Below are 15163 nucleotides of genomic sequence, written 5' to 3' on the forward strand. Positions count from 1 at the left end.
TTGTATTCAGCATGTCTCTATTGAAATAAATCTGTTTCTATGAAAATTGAAACTTTTATTTTTTTGCAACCCACATAAACTTAAACCTGGTTTATTTGGCCCGTGTTAGCCTTTGAGTTTGACATGCTTGGTCTAGAACCTCGGTTTTCATGTACATTATTGAACTCTATTTCTCTTCTCTCTTTTTGCAGTATTCAGTGTTCTTGTATCCAGAACACTGTCCACAGCCCACCAAATCAGCTTTTCTTAGTTTCCTGCTCATGCAGATACTTCAGGGTGCTGCAGAATATCTTTACTGTCTGTTGACTTCCTTCTGTAAATTAATTCACCAAGAGAGCAGAAATATTGAAAATCCATGATAAAGTAAGAGAAGATGAGGTACTTGGAAATGTGCATTACTGGTACAGTCCAAGGAGGACTATATGTCCCACTGAAGTTATTGGTGCATTTTAGATTGGAAATATTTGGAAAAAACACAAAAACACTATTCTGAGGACTAATTCAAATTAAAACAAGATTTAATACTTATTTTTAGAATTATTCAAATTGACAGATTCCTGCCTGGCTGGTGTGGCTTAGTAAATGAGAGTCAACCTATGAACTAGGAGGTCACGGTTTGATTCCCAGTCGGGCCACATGCCCGGGTTGTGGGCTCAATCAATGATTCTCTCATCAGTGATACTTCTATCTCTCTCTCCCTCTCTGTAATCACTAAAAAATGTATTTTTTTAAAAACTCATTGAACTTAACCTGAGTTTATTTTAGGGGGCGAAATTACAAATTCCAAATAAAGGAATTTTGGAATACATTTATTACTTTATTAATACTATACTAATTTTCACATTTCTGTGCTTTTTTTAAAATATATTTTATTGATTTTTTTACAGAGAGGAAGAGAGAGGGATAGAGAGTTAGAAACATCGATGAGAGAGAAACATCGATCATCTGCCCCCTGCACACTCCCTACTGGGTATGTGCCCGCAACCAAGGTACATGCCCTTGCCTGGAATCGAACCTGGGACCCTTGAGTCTGCAGGCCGATGCTCTATCCACTGAGCCAAACCGGTTAGGGCTTGTGCTTTTTAAAAAAATATGTTTTTATTGATTTCAGAGAAGGGAGAGGAGGAGAGATAGAAACATCAGAGATGAGAGAGAATCATTGATTGGCTGCTTCCTGCACACCCCACACTGGGGATCGAGCCTACAACCTGGGCATATTCCCTGACCGGGAATTGAACTATGACCTCCTGATTCATAGGTCTATGCTCAACCACTGAGCCATGCCAGCTGGGTCGTTTGTGCTTTTTAAGCTTAATTTTACATTGTCTTAATGTTGAAAACCAAATCTCTTTACATGACAAATTAAATCATTCCTAAATGTTGTAGATGTTTCTACTGTCTTCAGCATATGCTTTCTGCCAACTGTCAGGTCCCTTTGCTTCAGTCTGATATCTTCTGTTTCCCCACTTACAAATTCCATCAAATGCATCAAAACTATATCCCTAAACTTAGGTATATACAAGTTAGGGAGTGGAATTCCTACATTATCGTATATTTTTCTATTCACTGATATTAGCTGTGAGTTAAGAAGCTATCAGAAGACTTTGAGGGAAAAGTAAAAGGATTGTTTATAGTGTTCTTATAGTCCATCCAGATTTTTATATTTTCTTATTATTTTTTTAAATATCTTTTTTATTGATTTCAGAGAGGAAGGGAGAGGGAATCATGGATCGGCTGCCTCCTGCACGCTTCCTGGTGGGGATCAAACCTGTGACCCACGCATGTGCCCTTGACCCGAATTGAACCCGGGATCCTTCAGTTCATAGGTCAAAGCTCTATCCACTGAACAAAACCAGCTAGGGCCAGGTTTTTAATTAAAAAGGTGTATCAATTAAAATCTTACCTACAAGCTAGAAAAATATTCATTGTTCCTTCCTCTCCCCCCCCCCCTTTTCTTTATATATATATCTGTTCCACTCTGCACAGCTAGCTCTTCTTGATAGCCTGCTGGTTCTGACTTTTTGTTTCCCTTATTGATTAATTAGGCAAGTATTCATGTTCCCTTATTGATTTAAAGCTCATAGTTCCCGCTTTGTCTCACTGGCTCTCCTAATTCTGTTTCAGGAAAAAACAATGAAATTTCTGCTATTTGGTTCCCTAGAGAAGCTGAAGTGTGATTCAAGGGTATTTTGACAAATTCTGTTAATGTATAATTAAAATAATAATAGATAGAGGGAACACGCCTGCACCTTTCTTTAAAAATATATATATATATATATATTTCTTTATTGATTTCAGAGAGGAAGGGAGAGGGATAGAAATAGAAACATCAGTGATGAGAGAGAATCATTGATCGGCTGCCTCCTGCACGCCCCCTGTTGGGGATCGAGCCCACAACCCGGGCATGTGCCCTTGGCCGGAATCGAACCTGGGACCCTTCAGTCTGCAGGCTGACGCTCTATCCACTGAGCCAAACCGGCTAGGGCTTACCTGCACCTTTCCCTTCCCCCTCTTCTTCCACAGGCAGGTAACCTTGGCCTTTCTCCTAAGCTCCAAAGGCCTTTCTTTTGCCTCTGTAACTTGTAATTTGTTTCCTGAGCCTAAGCAGCCCAGCTGGCTCCCTTCTATCTCTGTAACTTTCTAAATAAAATTTCTCTTATAATTTGATTAAAAAATTGATATCATAGCCTAGAAAGAGAACAATAACAAAAAATTTTAAAGGACAAGTTTTTGGTTTTCTTTTCTACTCCTAGAATGATATACATTAATTGAGATGTCATTTATTTTCATTCTATTTCAGACAAATGTAGCCTATCTTGACCACCTGATACAAAAATGAATTATCTCCATTCTTTTTTTTTTTTTCTTTAAATTTTATTTTTTGGTGACAGTTTACATTTAGTATTATTTTGTGTTAGTTTCAGGTGTACAGCATAGTGGTTAGACATAAGTGTAAGGTGTTCCCCCCAATATTTCCAGTACCCACCTAGCACCATACAGAGTTATTACACTATTATTGACGATATTCCCTATATATTCCTGTGACTATTTTGTACTTCTTAAACCCTTCTTTTTTACCCAGTTCCCTAACCCCCCTCCACTTTTGTTTCTTCATTTATTTTCTTTAAATTCCACATGTAAGTGAAATCATACGATGTTTGTCTTTCTCTGACTGACCTATTTCACTTAGCATAATACCCTCTAGGTCATCCATGCTGAAGCCAATGGTAAGATTTTATTCTATTTCATGACTGAGTAATATTCCATTGTATATATGTGCCAACACTTTTTTATCTGGTTGTCAATTTTTTTTTTACTGTTCATTTCTCTTTTTTTATTATTTTATTTTATTTATTGATTAAGGTATTACATATGTGTCCTTATCCCCCCCCCATTGCTCCCCCCACTCCCACTCATGCCCTCACTCCCCCTGGTATCTGTGTCCATTGGTTAGGCTTATATGCATGCATACTAGTCCTTTAGTCAATCTCTCCCCCTTACCCCCGCCCTCCCCTGCCTTCCCTCTGAGGTTTGACGGTTTGATGGATGCTTCTCTGTCTCTGGATCTGTTTTTGTTCATCAGTTTATGTTGTTCATTATATTCCACAAATGAGTGAGATCATGTGATATTTATCTTTTTTTCAACTGATTTATTTCGCTTAGCATAATGCTCTCCAGGTCCATCCATATTTTTGCAAATGGGAGGAGTTCCTTTTTACAGCAGCGTAGTATTCCATTGTGTAGTTGTACCACAGTTTTTTAATCCACTCATCTGCTGATGGGCACTTAGGCTGTTGCCAAATCTTAGCTGTGGTAAATTGTGCTACTATGAACATAGGGGTGCATATATCCTTTTAGACTGGTGTTTCTAGTGTCTTTTGATATACACTGAGTGGCCAGATTATTATGATCTCTGAACGCATAATAATCTGGCCACTCAGTGTATTTGTATCTCAAATGGGTACCAAAAGTATTGTAGACTTTTGCTGGAGATCAACCACCTATTTGCTCTAAGCTTTCTATCAGCCAGTGCAAAGGTGAAAACTGATCAGGTGCACGATTTATAGTATCTTTGATATCAAATAAATGAGGTACTCAAGAGAAGTACAATGAGTGGCCAGATTATTATGTGTTCAGAGATCATAATAATCGGGCCACTCAGTGTATTTCTAGAAGTAGGATCACTGGGTCGAATGGTAGTTCCATTTTTAGTTTTTTGAGGAAATTCCACACTGTTGTCCACAGTGGCTGCACCAGACTGCATTCCCACTAGCAGTGCAAGAGGGTTCCTTTTTCTATGCATCCTCACCAGCACTTGTCATTTGTTGACTTGTTGATGATAGCCATTCTGACAGGTGTGAGATGGTACCTCATTGTCGTTTTGATTTGCATCTCTTGGATGATTAGTGACTTTGAGCATGTTTTCATGTCTCTTGACCTTCCTTATGTCTTCTTTCGAAAAGTATCTATTTAGGACCTGCCTTGTGAGAGAGAGCGCACTTTCTGTGTCTCATGCTTTTATGTAATCTATCTTCCACCTGTCCCTTTTAAGGCATTCCCAGGCAATCACTGATTGACTTTCTGTCACTGTAGATTAGTATTCATGTTCCCTAGTGATTTAGTGCACTATAGATTAGTGCACATGTTCTGGAATCTAAATATATAAAAGCCTAAGCGACTGGACGACCGAACGACCAGTTGACCAGTCACTATGATGCACTCTGACCACTACGGGGCAGACGCTCAATGCAGAAGCCGCCCCCTGGTGGTCAGTGTGCTCCCACAGCCAACCTCCTGTGGCCAGCCAACCTCCCGTAGTTCCTCCCACCTGCTGGCTGGCCCCCATTGGCCCCCATCAGGACTGGGTGAGACAGCCCCAGTCGGCCCCAATCATCTGCCAGGCTAAGAGACCGTGCACTGGGCCTCTAGTTTTATATAAATAGAGTCATAAATAGTATTGCTCTTTACTTTCTTGGTCTGGCTTCATTCAGCATAAGATTTTTGAGGTTAATTTGTATTACAGTGTGTATTTCATTTATTCCTTGTTATTGCTGGGTAATATTCCATTGTGTGTGTGTAATGGTTTATCATTTACTATTGATGGATATTCGAAATGGAATATCCTTTTTTTTTTTTTAAAATATATTTTTATTGATTTTTTACAGAGAAGAAGGGAGAGGGATAGAGAGCTAGAAACATCGATGAGAGAGAAACACCGATCAGCTGCCTCCCGCACACCTCCCACTGGGGATGTGCCCGCAACCAAGGCACATGCCCTTGATCAGAATCGAACCCGGGACCCCTCAGTCCGCAGGCCGATGCTCTATCCACTGAGCCAAACCGGTTTCAGCTGGAATATCCTTTTTTAAAAATATATTTTTATTGATTTCTGAGAGGAAGGATTGAGCCTGCAACCTGGGCCTCTGCCCTGACCAGAATCGAACCTTGACTGCCTGGTTCATAGGTCGATAACCCAACCACTGACCCACACCAGCCGGGCTGGAATATATTTTTTATAATAAATTAAAACCACAGGAAATTTTTATTCTTTTTGTTTGACTAACTTTTTCCAGGAACTGACACGTCAAGAAAGGTGGACAAAGGAGCTACTTGAAAGAGTTTGCTTTGCCGTAAGCTGACTATCAGTGACGTATCTCACTCTCTCCTTATCTTTGACAGGCTTTGGTGTTAAGATGTTCAGTACTGCCAACATGAAAAGCAGTCAGTACATTCCCATGCATAGCAAACAGATCCGCGGACTGGCTTTTGGCAATCAATCCAAAGGCTTACTTCTCTCTGCTTCCCTAGATAACACTGTTAAACTGACCAGGTGAGTGTTTTTGGGAGGAAGATAGGACCTGGGCTGTTGAATGTTGAATAGCATGGAAATTAATATTCGTGTTATGATGACCTTAGCTTAGGGTTTTTGTTTTTTTGTTTGTTTGTTTTTTTTGTCTAAGGCAGTGGTCGGCAAACTGCGGCTCGTGAGCTACATGCGGCTCTTTGGCCCCTTGAGTATGGCTCTTCCACAAAATGCCACGTATGGGCACGCACGTACAGTGCGATTGAAACTTCGTGGCCCATGCGCAGAAGTCGGTTTTCGGCCTGGGCAAGGTCTATTTTGAAGAAGTGGCGTTAGAACACTCAAGGGGCCAAAGGGCCGCATGTGGCTCGCGAGCCGCGGTTTGCCGACCACTGGTCTAAGGCATTCTCTTCTGAGATCTAGGTTTATTTAATTCAAACTGTATTGCTTTTAAAAGTGGACACAGCATGTTACAAAACAATATGTGTAGTGTTCCATTTCTTTAAAATTATATATGTTACAAAATACCTTTTTTTTTTTTTTAAATTAGTTGTGACTTTATTTTTTTTTTAAATATATTTTATTGATATTTTACAGAGAGGAAGGGAGAGGGATAGAGAGCTAGAAACATCGATGAGAGAGAAACATCGATCAGCTGCCTCCTGCACACCTCCCACTGGGGATGTGCCCGCAACCAAGGTACATGCCCTTGACCGGAATCGAACCCGGGACCCTTCAGTCCGCAGGCCGACGCTCTATCCACTGAGCCAAACCTGTTTTGGCTACAAAATACATCTTAAGCCATGCAGATAAGAGTAACATCCTTGAGATAATGAAATGACAATATGGAGGCAGCCTTAATACCTGACACCATTGAGTTATCCTACCAGCTTAAGACTGCTTATTGCTGGATCATTTTGCCTAACAGGAATACTGGGAGCTCACTCTCCTTGGGTGCCATGATGATTTCTCTAATTGATAATCCTCAGTTACTGCATTTTACTTTTTTTATTTCAGAATGGAAGGAAGGGGTGAGAAATAGAAATATCAACGATGAGAATCATTAATCGGCTGCCTCCTGCACACCCCCTACTGGGGATCGAGGCCACAACCTTGGCATGATCCCTTACTGGGAATTGAACCGTGACCTCCTGGTTCATGTATCAATGCTCAACCACTGAGCAACACAGGCTGGGCTCAGTTACTGCATTTTATCTTTTACATGCTTTGTGAGTGCTGTGAACCAAATCTGAGAATGATCTGTGCCTTTATCTTTTAGAAATTAGTTCTGATTAAATATCTGATAGTTAGCTTTCTGTTTAATTTCTGCACCTAAATCTGAGGAACATCGAGATAGCATTTTGCCCCAAAACTCAATGTATTGTTATGTTTTGCATATGAATGTGCTGTGTTGTTTTTTTTCTAGTAGTGTTATAAAATTGGGATGGGGAGGGGTTAAATACCAAACTGTTATAAATGACTCTCTCTAGAAGATTGAACTATAATATATTTTTATATTTTCAACATGGAATATGATCACCTGTGTAATAGGTAACTATGGAGAAGGTAATGGAAATAAGGTGGGAATGTACTTTGTCTGTGTCCCTTTAATTTACTCTTACTTCATTACAGTTTAAGAGGAACACATGTGTCCCCCACGCCCACCCCCCAAAAAAAAATGTATTTTGGAAATAGAAGGCGTTATCTGGGCATTCCTTAGAGGAAATTGGAAATTCAAATAGTTTGGATGGGAGGGTGTATTCTTAAATGATCAGCATTGAGATGATGATCTTTACATCTTAGTTATATTTTTTATTTTTTTAATGCATAGTTATAAAAGTCTCTTTTAACTTCACAGCCTGGAGACAAATACTGTGGTCCAGACTTATAATGCTGGACGTGCTGTCTGGAGTTGCTGCTGGTGTCTTGATGAAAACAATTACATCTACGCTGGACTGGTCAATGGTTCAGTTCTGGTATATGACCTTCGAAACACGAGTTGTTATGTCCAGGAATTAGTACCTCAAAAAGCCAGGTAGGGAGCCATTCACTTGTAGGTAGCGTCTTTCTCTTGAACAGTTATTGTATTAATTTTCTCTTTCCAAGAGTGTTTCACAGTTGATCACAATTCCTCACAGAGGTCAGGTCTCTCTGAGTCCACTGATTTATTCTCACTTAAATATCAGTAAGATCCTTAAAGTTTGTATTTATGATATTTCACATGGTAGAAAACTCTGGTGCCAAGTATAACCAGCTTCATGGAATTACTCATTATCCAACATGGCAAAGTGAAGTCAGATCTATGTTCTACACATAGGTCCACTACATATGAGTGATCTCATCTTAGCCTGTTGTGTTCTTCATCTATAAAATATGGTTAGCAAACACTTGCTTTTACAGCCACATGTCTAACACACGAAGAAAACAGTAAAAGGTAGCTCAATAAAAAGTGATTTAAAACTTCCCTAATGCACAATTAAACCAACTTGGTCTAAGGATACCATATTACTATGACTTAATCATTTATAATCCAATTACACAGTTGGGAGGTTTGTGAGGTCAGCTCGAGTTCTGAGGGTGGGTGGCCATCAGCATCACTGTGGCTTTTCAGAATGTGTTGAGTACCATTTGGGCATAATAATCCTGGACACACAAAGTTTTCAAACGAAGAGGGGTTTATGACCTGGGTCAAAATGAGAAGTGTCTTAAGAAAGAATTTCCATTTCTAATTTGAATATATATTAAAAGAGAGCAACATGATCTAAATATAAAGATAGCACTACAGTAATAATTATTTACTGAAACCTAGGTTCAACACTTTGGGGTTTTCTTTTCATTTGGATGGGGTAGAATCATGCTGCAGTGATGTGGTCTGTGGGCCTGAAGATGATTGATGTAAACTTACACAAATGTCAACCCCAGGCAAACAAGGTAACTGCCATTGATGTAGAAGACCACATAGAGTAAATAATAAAATACAGCAAATGGCAAGGAAATATTTGTAAATATTGTTTATTTCTGTTTGAGTTTGCTTTGGTTAGCTTCATTGTGACAGGGAAATGAAATAAGGCAGGCAAAGTGATCGTTTTGGCAACTTGAACAGAAACAAGTTCATAAAAACATAGTCTATAGGCTAATATTTCTGAGAGAATTCTTGACATAGTCCTGGATATATGCTTGCAAAAAGATATTTTAAAAATCTATAAAGAAATAATTGTTTGAATTGAAATTAGTTGCTTTAAGCTATATTTTAATCGAGAGGTCTGTCAACTACAGCTTGGAAGCTTTATTTTATTTAGATGTATAAGCTGTGTTTCTTTTCTAACTTTTCTTTATGTATGTGGCTAACTCTCTTTTCTTGTAATTGTGACCTTGTACTATTTAATTTCTTTGTCCATTTGTTTTCATTGCATTTAGAGCATGGGGTGTCTCTTCTGAAATTGGATGTAGAATATTATATGGATGGCCTTTTATTTCTACAAGAGTGGGTTGGTCATTTTTATCAGATGTCAGATAGTGACTCAGACGATTTTTAACCTCTTTTATAGAGATAGAAATGTGCTCAAGGGAGGGCTCCTGATAGTGGGGTCTGGAATAGTCCAAGTATTAGAATGTGAGGCATGGTTTCCCTTTTTTCCCTTCAGATGCCCACTGGTGTCCCTGTCATACATACCCAGAGCTGCCTCGGCTGTATTTCCATATGGTGGAGTGTTGGCTGGAACCTTGGAGAATGCTACCTTCTGGGAGCGAAAAACGGGCTCTTCTCATCAGCCTCATGTGCTGCCCATAGAGCCAGGGGGCTGCATAGACTTTCAAACAGAAAGCAGCACCCGACACTGTCTTGTGACCTACAGGCCTGGTGAGTGTTAGGATGCCCTCATGGTACCTCCTGTGATTTGTTTGGGAGGAGAGGAAAGGAGAGTTTCCCCTACCCTTCATTAGTATTGGTAAGCCCCTCACAGACTGACAGCTGTTACTACTACAGTGAGAATGACAGCTTCAAGTTTCTGCATGGAGCCTGCCTTCCTGCTCCTCACTGTGTGAACTAGGACAGATTCTGCTAGATACTTCCTGGAAGTAAATTAGCCACTTTAGGAATCCCTACTACTTAAAACAGTAATGTGATGAGGAGGCCTGCTTTTGAGGCCATTGAGCCACCCTCAGATCAGTTTTATGTCTTCTGCCTGCTCCTCACTTCCCTTAACAGAAAGGCCCCAGTGAAGGCAGCCATGTAGGGCTCTGACTAGGGCCTTAGCTGTTTCTTATTTGGGGCCAACAAAGTTAAGTGGAAAATAGAAGGACAACCATTGTTGTGTGGGCCGCGCTAACTGAACTTCTCACTGCCTCCAGAACCAAGTTGGAACCCCTGACAACCAACTCTACTTAAATTCATGGGTTCTTTTTAGCCTGAAAGGTATGAATCTATATTTTGATGAGCTATGCTGATGGTTAGGCAGATGTTTCATCAGAAATAGTCATTAAAGTGCTATACTTGCCCTAACCGGTTTGGCTTAGTGGATAGAGCGTCGGCCTGCGGTCTGCAAGGTCCAAGGTTCGATTCCGGTCAAGGGCATGTACCTTGGTTGTGGGCACATCCCCAGTAGGAGGTGTGCAGGAGGCAGCTGATCGATGTTTCTCTCCCATCGATGTTTCTAACTCTCTAACCCTCTCCCTTCCTCTCTGTAAAGAATCAATAAAATATATTTTAAAACAATTAAAAAATAATAAAGTCCTATACTTGTGCTATTAGTGGCTATGTAATCATTTACAATTTTGTTGGAGCTGTAGAGTTGCTTCAGCAAAATCTTCTGACCCTTTTTGTTCTTAGTATCTCATAGGTCTCTGTCTCTAAGAAAACTTGGCAGCTCTATTTTGTTCTCTAGTTTTCATTTGCCTCCCAGCAGTGCCGTAGATATATGTTTCCCCTTCTATAATAACACATTTATAAAAATGTACAGTTCTGGGGCTAATAGAGTCCTCACTGGGGAAAGGGAAGAAAAATGTGGTCAGAACTGTTAAGGAAGATAAAAACCCAAGCAGAGATCTGCAGGATACAGTGATTGTACTACAAAGGATAGATAGTCCATTCTCAAATTGTTTCCCTCATAGGCAAAACCTGTTGTAGATAACCTGCTTCATCCTAGGCTAGGGTTCTGAATTTCATTTGTGCTGTATTATTTTTGTTGTTACTGTGTGTTTTTTTTGTGTGTGTGTTTTTTAAGAACGGACTATTTCTGTGTGTGTGTGTGTGTGTGTGTGTGTGTGTGTGTGTGTGTGTGTTGTTTTGTTGGTTTTTTTGTTGTTGTTAATCCTCACCAGAAGATTTTTTTTCCCCACATTGATTTTTAGAGAGAGTGGAAGGGAGGGGGAGAGACAGTGGGAAAGAAACATCATTGTGAGAGCGACACATCGATTGGTTGCCTCCCGCACGTGCCCCGACCAGGGCCAGTGATCGAACCTGCAACGGAGGTAAGTGCCCTTCACCAGAATGTAACCCTTCAGTCCACTGGCCAGAGGGTTAACCACTGATAAACCCACATAGGGCTTGTTATTATATTTGCTTTGTTAGCTATGCTTGATGGTTTAATAAATTGAGGCTTTTTCACTCAGCTAGGTTGTGCCTGAGGTGCTTGGTTAATTTATTTGGACCATCTTTATGGAGCAATACATTTTTCTATCCCGTAGATAAAAATCACAACACTTTACGCAGTGTTCTGATGGAGATGTCCTACAAGCTGGATGACGCTGGAGAGCCAGTCTGCTCCTGCCATCCTGTACAGACATTCCTTGGGGGGCGCACTTGCAAACTACTGACCAAAAATGCTCTTTTCCAAAACCCAGAGAAGAGTGGCAGCATCCTGGTGTGTGTTGGGGATGAAGCATCATATTCTGCCCTGGTGAGCCTTTTATATTTTTATAGAAAAATGTATAAAGCAAAAAGCAAAAGTTCTCCTTCATGATTATATACATCTGCATATGTGTGAGTGAGTATGTATGTTATAAGTCACACTTTACTACTGCTTTCTATGGTTTACTCTTTTCCCATTTAACTTCCTATCTTGGCTCTCTTTTCATTTCAATATCTGTAGATTCACTTCATTCTTTTTACATAAGCTAAAGTGTTCCATGGGCTGTACTTTGAATCTTAATAAAAAGAAAACAACACTGCTAAAACCCCTATAAAATAATGATTCAGGCATCAGCTTTATCAATAGATGAAAGGTTGGTGGGAAATTTCACAATGGAGGGAGGAGTCGGCCTGTTACCACCTAAACATATCAATCAACTTTAGGTAGGTGAGCTTACCAGATAATGTCCCTCTTGATGTAAAGCAATATGAAGCAGAGGGTGCCTTCTGTGAGATGTTTTTGAACTTGAATCCAAGCCTTACCTAAGAATTTAAGGGTAAAGGACATGAAATCAGAAAAAAAGAAAATAGGATCAATGAAGCAGATGTAGTTAAAAGCTTAATCAGCTGTGTATGGGTTTTAATACTTTAAATTTTTTATTTCACAATAAAAGAAATTTCACAGTAAAAGAAAAAAGAAAGTACCAATTAGAAGATGATAGGTTCCATGAAGACAGGAATAAGGATTTTGTCATATTGTCCCTACTATTCCTAGAAGACTGCCCAGCACATATATTCAAGGGATGAATGCTAGCAAGGCTTGATTTTCAGATCTGCTCGCAGATAAACTAATTGCTGATTATAGTAGGTGATCATACTGGATCATGTCAATGTGCTGATTGCAACCTGATGAGGGTTAGGGGCTTTGCTACCCAGGCAGTGCTCTCTGCATCTCTTTCAAAGTGGATGAGAAAGAAAGTCCCCTAGCTTAAATGAATGACTTTTTACCTTTTATCTTTATTTATCTTCTTTAGGTATGGGATGCTAGCAGTGGCTCCTTGCTGCAGGGTCTGCCGACTGATCAGCCTGTCTTGGACATCTGTCCATTTGAGGTGAACCATAGCAGCCACGTGGCTACCTTAACAGAGAAGATGGTTCAAATCTATAAGTGGGAGTGACCATGGTCTTGAAACTTACAAGGCATTGCCACTGGTTAATGTTCAACGTTGTTTCCTAGCATCTAACAGCCTTGAGCAAGATCCCTGCTTATTGTCTGGCCTAGAACTTTTGGGAACATGATTCCTTTGGTTTAGTATGATTCTAAGATTCCAGGTCACTAAAACTACAGATTGTGTATTATGTCCATCAAAAGAGTAAGTGACTGTTACTGTCTACATTGGCCATTTCTTGGGTTAAAAGCCTTCATGAATCTTTGTGGAGAAACGATACTTTCATTCAGACTGTTTGCTGGACCACAGAGAGTATCTTCCCAGCAGACATTTAGGATATGATTGTGTACCACCCATGTTCTAGGCCCTGTTTGAGTGGTCTTGTCACATGGGCTATTTGGTTTGGGAATGCTTATGTCCCTAAAGGGACTAACCATTTGAGGCTGCTTGGATGCAAGTGGATGCAGAATTTTTCAGTTGAACACAAGAGGGCATTATAGAACCTTGTGTAGGATTTTATCTATTTCTGACCTTGTGGGCTGACATTTTAGTAACTCGGTCTCATCGCCATAGAAGTGCGTGGTAGAGCACATCTGGTCTACTTTGTGGCAGCCACAGTTATGTTCCAGTTGTGCAGTTGCTAGAATATGGGCAAGCCCTATGATGGAGGCAGCTGTAATGAGCTATTGACAACTTTCCTAATGCTGAAGGCATTAAGCTCATTGCATTGTGAGAGCCAATGAAAGAGGCCAGTTTGAGCAGTGGGGAAGACATTTTTGCAGCCAGCCTAAAATCTCAGGGATAGCTTTATATAAACCAGTGCTTTGAGGACCATTCCTTTTCCCTCATTAGGAAAAGATGAGCAAGCAATATGTTAAAGCTCTTAAACCTCTTAGTATCATATTAGGAGCAATGGGCTAACTTTGCAAAAGAGACAAAAGAGAAGCTGCTCAGACTGCTGCTGAAAATAGAAGGGCCTGTCACTTCAGTTCTGAAAGTTCCCATCTGAATAAAGCCACCCCTTCGGAGTGAGAGGCTGTTCTTGAGCATGTTTAGAATTCTCATATAAAGCCTTCCCCATGTGAAAATGATGTCTAATTCCAAGTTTCATTCATATATATATGTATATATATTATGTATGTATATGTATATATTAAACATTTTTATTGATTTTTAGAGAGAGAGAGAGAGAGAGAGGAACATCTATGTAAGAGTGAAACATTGATCAGCTGCCTCCTGCAGGCCCCCCTTCTGGGGATCAAGCCACACCCTGGCTATGTGTTATGACCAGCAATGGAACCTGCAATTCTTCCATGCACAGGATGACACCCAACCAACTGAGCTACACTGACCAGGGCCCAAGTTTCTTTGATTTGCCTCCGTTCCTAAACTTTTCTAAGTGTTGAGGGAAATGGTTATTCATTTTAACTCTGGATTGTCCACATTTGGGCCCTGCACTTTTCTCCAGTAGAGGGCTCAGGAGTGTGATTTTTCTTAAAATAATTGTTGTAGAAACATTATTTTTATTTCAAAATAGTTCTGTCAACTCCTGAGCCTTTTCCAGCATTTCTCACCAGGAAGGGGTTATTGCAGATTTCCCCAGAGTTCCAAGTTCTACTTGTGCCTTTTAAAAATGGCATCCTCCTATTTATTAAAAAAAAAAAAAAGCCAGTTTCCAGGATCTGGGAAAGAGCCCCCTTTCCTCAGAGGATATATTCCTTTTGATATGTTGATGATTTGATTGCCCAGGCCTAAAGCTTCAGTGGCAGATTGGGATTTGAATTAAAAAGCGGAACATATCTGGTTTCAGTAGACTGTCACAGAGAGGGATGCAGGTGGTCAGACCCTGTCTGCCTTTTGTCTTGGATAGGGTTAGGATTTGACTAGCCTTGAAGTACACTCAAGGGATGCTGATTGATTGGCCTAAGCATAGGAACCAAGGGACTTACTACTAGGGAGGTTGGGTGAATCTCACCTCTTGCCAGTCCTTGGGTTCCTTCAGTAAATTTGTATGTTTTAGAAACAAATTCATGTGACTGATTTCTCCAGAGGAAAAAACCTCACCTTTAGCTCCCTGCACCCCCGCACCTGGCAGGAGATTGCATTTGTAGATTCAGGCTCTGGCGTCCTGTATAGCACCAGGCCCTGCCATGTTTCTTCATTCCTGTCTCTCAGGTTTTCCCATTTGAGGATTTGGAGTTAAGCAAACTCAAAACATCTTGTTTTCTATATCCTTGTACCTGCTTTCAAAACAGAGCAATGGGATCTCTGTTAATATGTTTTAATGTTTGTGTTTTCTATTTTAATGTTAATATGAAAATAAAGAATTTGCTGTGTGTAACA

At 40.2% G+C, this 15163-nt stretch overlaps 1 protein-coding gene across 4 annotated transcripts in view; it reads left to right on the forward strand.

Moving 5' to 3' along the window:
- Window positions 1-15163, forward strand: part of RFWD3 (ring finger and WD repeat domain 3) — a 39933-nt gene extending 24770 nt beyond the window's left edge. For all 4 annotated transcript variants that reach the window (XM_080645350.1, XM_080645353.1, XM_080645351.1 and 1 more), the window contains exons 9-13: window positions 5680-5830; window positions 7662-7838; window positions 9448-9662; window positions 11489-11700; window positions 12686-15163. In XM_080645350.1, coding sequence (XP_080501476.1) covers window positions 5680-5830; window positions 7662-7838; window positions 9448-9662; window positions 11489-11700; window positions 12686-12829 — 899 coding nt within the window. In that variant the 3' untranslated portion in view covers window positions 12830-15163. The remainder of the gene's footprint in view (window positions 1-5679; window positions 5831-7661; window positions 7839-9447; window positions 9663-11488; window positions 11701-12685) is intronic.

This window comes from Plecotus auritus, assembly GCF_963455305.1.
Source record: "Plecotus auritus genome assembly, chromosome: 10".
In the NCBI taxonomy this organism is placed as follows: Eukaryota; Metazoa; Chordata; class Mammalia; order Chiroptera; family Vespertilionidae; genus Plecotus; species Plecotus auritus.